This window comes from Curcuma longa, unplaced genomic scaffold, assembly GCF_044706935.1.
Source record: "Curcuma longa cultivar G26 ecotype Majalengka, Jawa Barat unplaced genomic scaffold, ITB_CL_G26_1.1 contig_10524, whole genome shotgun sequence".
Classification (NCBI taxonomy): domain Eukaryota; kingdom Viridiplantae; phylum Streptophyta; class Magnoliopsida; order Zingiberales; family Zingiberaceae; genus Curcuma; species Curcuma longa.
The window spans coordinates 4,679-6,438 of record NW_027428637.1 but is presented as its reverse complement, the minus strand read 5'-3'; the positions used below and the strand labels follow the sequence as shown (position 1 = coordinate 6,438).

Sequence of the window (1,760 nt, the reverse complement as noted above, 5' to 3'; positions counted from 1 at the left end):
GAATTGAATGTTGATATTTCGTATCGAGAACCTATATCAAGTTTAATTGCTAGACGAAGGAAACGAAGTGCTCAAGTTCGAGCTCAGTACTGAACAATAAGATAAAACGCTAACCTTCTCCTCACGCTTTGGGTCCCTGGAATTCGCGTTGAGGTCGATGTAAATGAGGAGTTCCGTGTGTGCCGCACGATGTCGGCCGGAGTCCGCGGCTTGGACTTGAAGAGGCCCTTCATTGTCGATCGCCAGGCACCGCCACACCAGACCGAAGCAAGATCTTCCCGTTAGGGTTCGCGTTCAAGAAGGGCGGAAACATCGAGATTCAAAAACCTGGGGCTCCGGTCGCGCGAGCTCGATCAGAATCGAGGTGCTACGAGCAACCGACGCCGAGAACGGTTTTAACAACGGAAGAAAACGGAAAATAAAGAAAACGAGCGGTGGAGATTTACCCGTATATTGATTTTTAGGACTTGAAATTGTATTACTATCCTAATTAAATTCGCATCGACTCTGTTCGGTTCCACCCAGATCGTACTCGTGTTTTTATTAGTTAAACTTCGTGGAGCCCGTGCGAAACCGCTATCCGTTGCTTTGGTGGCGAATGGAGCTACGGCTACGTATTTTTAACTCGTAAAGGGATGGCCCCGTGCCACGTGACTGAGGAGTGGACACTGGAATCACAGAGGTTCTATGCAATTTTGATTTGCACTTAATGCAAAAACAAGCAAAATCTAACTTGTATTATATATCTCGATTATTAATTATCCTTAATTCCAAATTAAACTTCGTTATTATGATTCATCAATGGATCCATCTCACCCTTCACCTTGGTAGGTGGAAAACTTCTGTAGAACTAGATCGACCACCCTCAAAGATTGAGTCGACTGACTCGGATTTATCATCAATCAATGGATCCATCATCTCCGTCTTCCCCAACAAAACAGAAACTACGATTCGATAGGCACGAAAGAAGTAAGCTGCTTGAAGTTGATCCACGCCTTCTCCCACACCACGGCCTGGTAGTGGGCCGGTGATCCGCCGGCCTCCCTGGTCCGCAGCACCAGGCGATAGTTGATTCCGGCCACCACCTGCGTCTCGCCCCTCACCACCTTATCGAAGGCAAGCAGCTGACCGTGCTCCCGCCTGTTGTGCTCCTCCACGGCGAACTCGCCGAGCTCTCTGACGTGGGAGTCCTCCACGTCCTTGATCGGCGCCCACCCGCCGACCCACCCGCCGATGCCGATCCTTCTCGCAGTTGCTGGAACAGCAAGGAAGAGGAGGAACAAGAGAAGCGGGGATAGCCTCGTTGATCGGGGCGTCATCGTGATCATGGCCGCCGGCGCCGGCCGTCTAACTTGGAGTGGATGAGGTCATGAGGTTGAGAAGGTTCGAGAAGTTTATGAGCGGAGAGGTTGGTGGTTGTTTGGCTGCGTGCGGCATGCGTGTCACAGGTGGAGAACGGCTGCAACAGAAAGGTGGCAGATGCTGGAAGCATCGTTGCATGCGGTTCTTGCTGTTCATGCTTGTCGTGAGGGAGGGCAAATCTCATGAACAGAAGATATATGCAATCGAAGTATATTATATATATATAGAACTACATGAGAATTAATTTGGATCGACGGGAATAGAATATATACATACAAATTAGTACGTACCACACGGATCCTTGAATTTCAGACGAAAATTTAAGAATTATTATATTTTTTTTATTTTAAGTAGTTGTTCCGGCTAAAAACCGAGATGGTCAAGCCACCAGTCAACGA

General features: G+C 48.4%; 1 protein-coding gene across 1 annotated transcript; it reads right to left on the bottom strand.

Annotated features, from left to right (window-relative positions):
• Positions 1 to 944: 944 nt before the first annotated feature.
• On the bottom strand, positions 945 to 1,328 carry LOC141815802 (cysteine proteinase inhibitor 8-like). The gene has a single exon (XM_074703683.1). It carries the CDS (start codon positions 1,326 to 1,328, stop codon positions 945 to 947), a length of 384 nt encoding a protein of 127 aa, XP_074559784.1.
• Between the last annotated feature and the right edge of the window lie 432 nt (positions 1,329 to 1,760).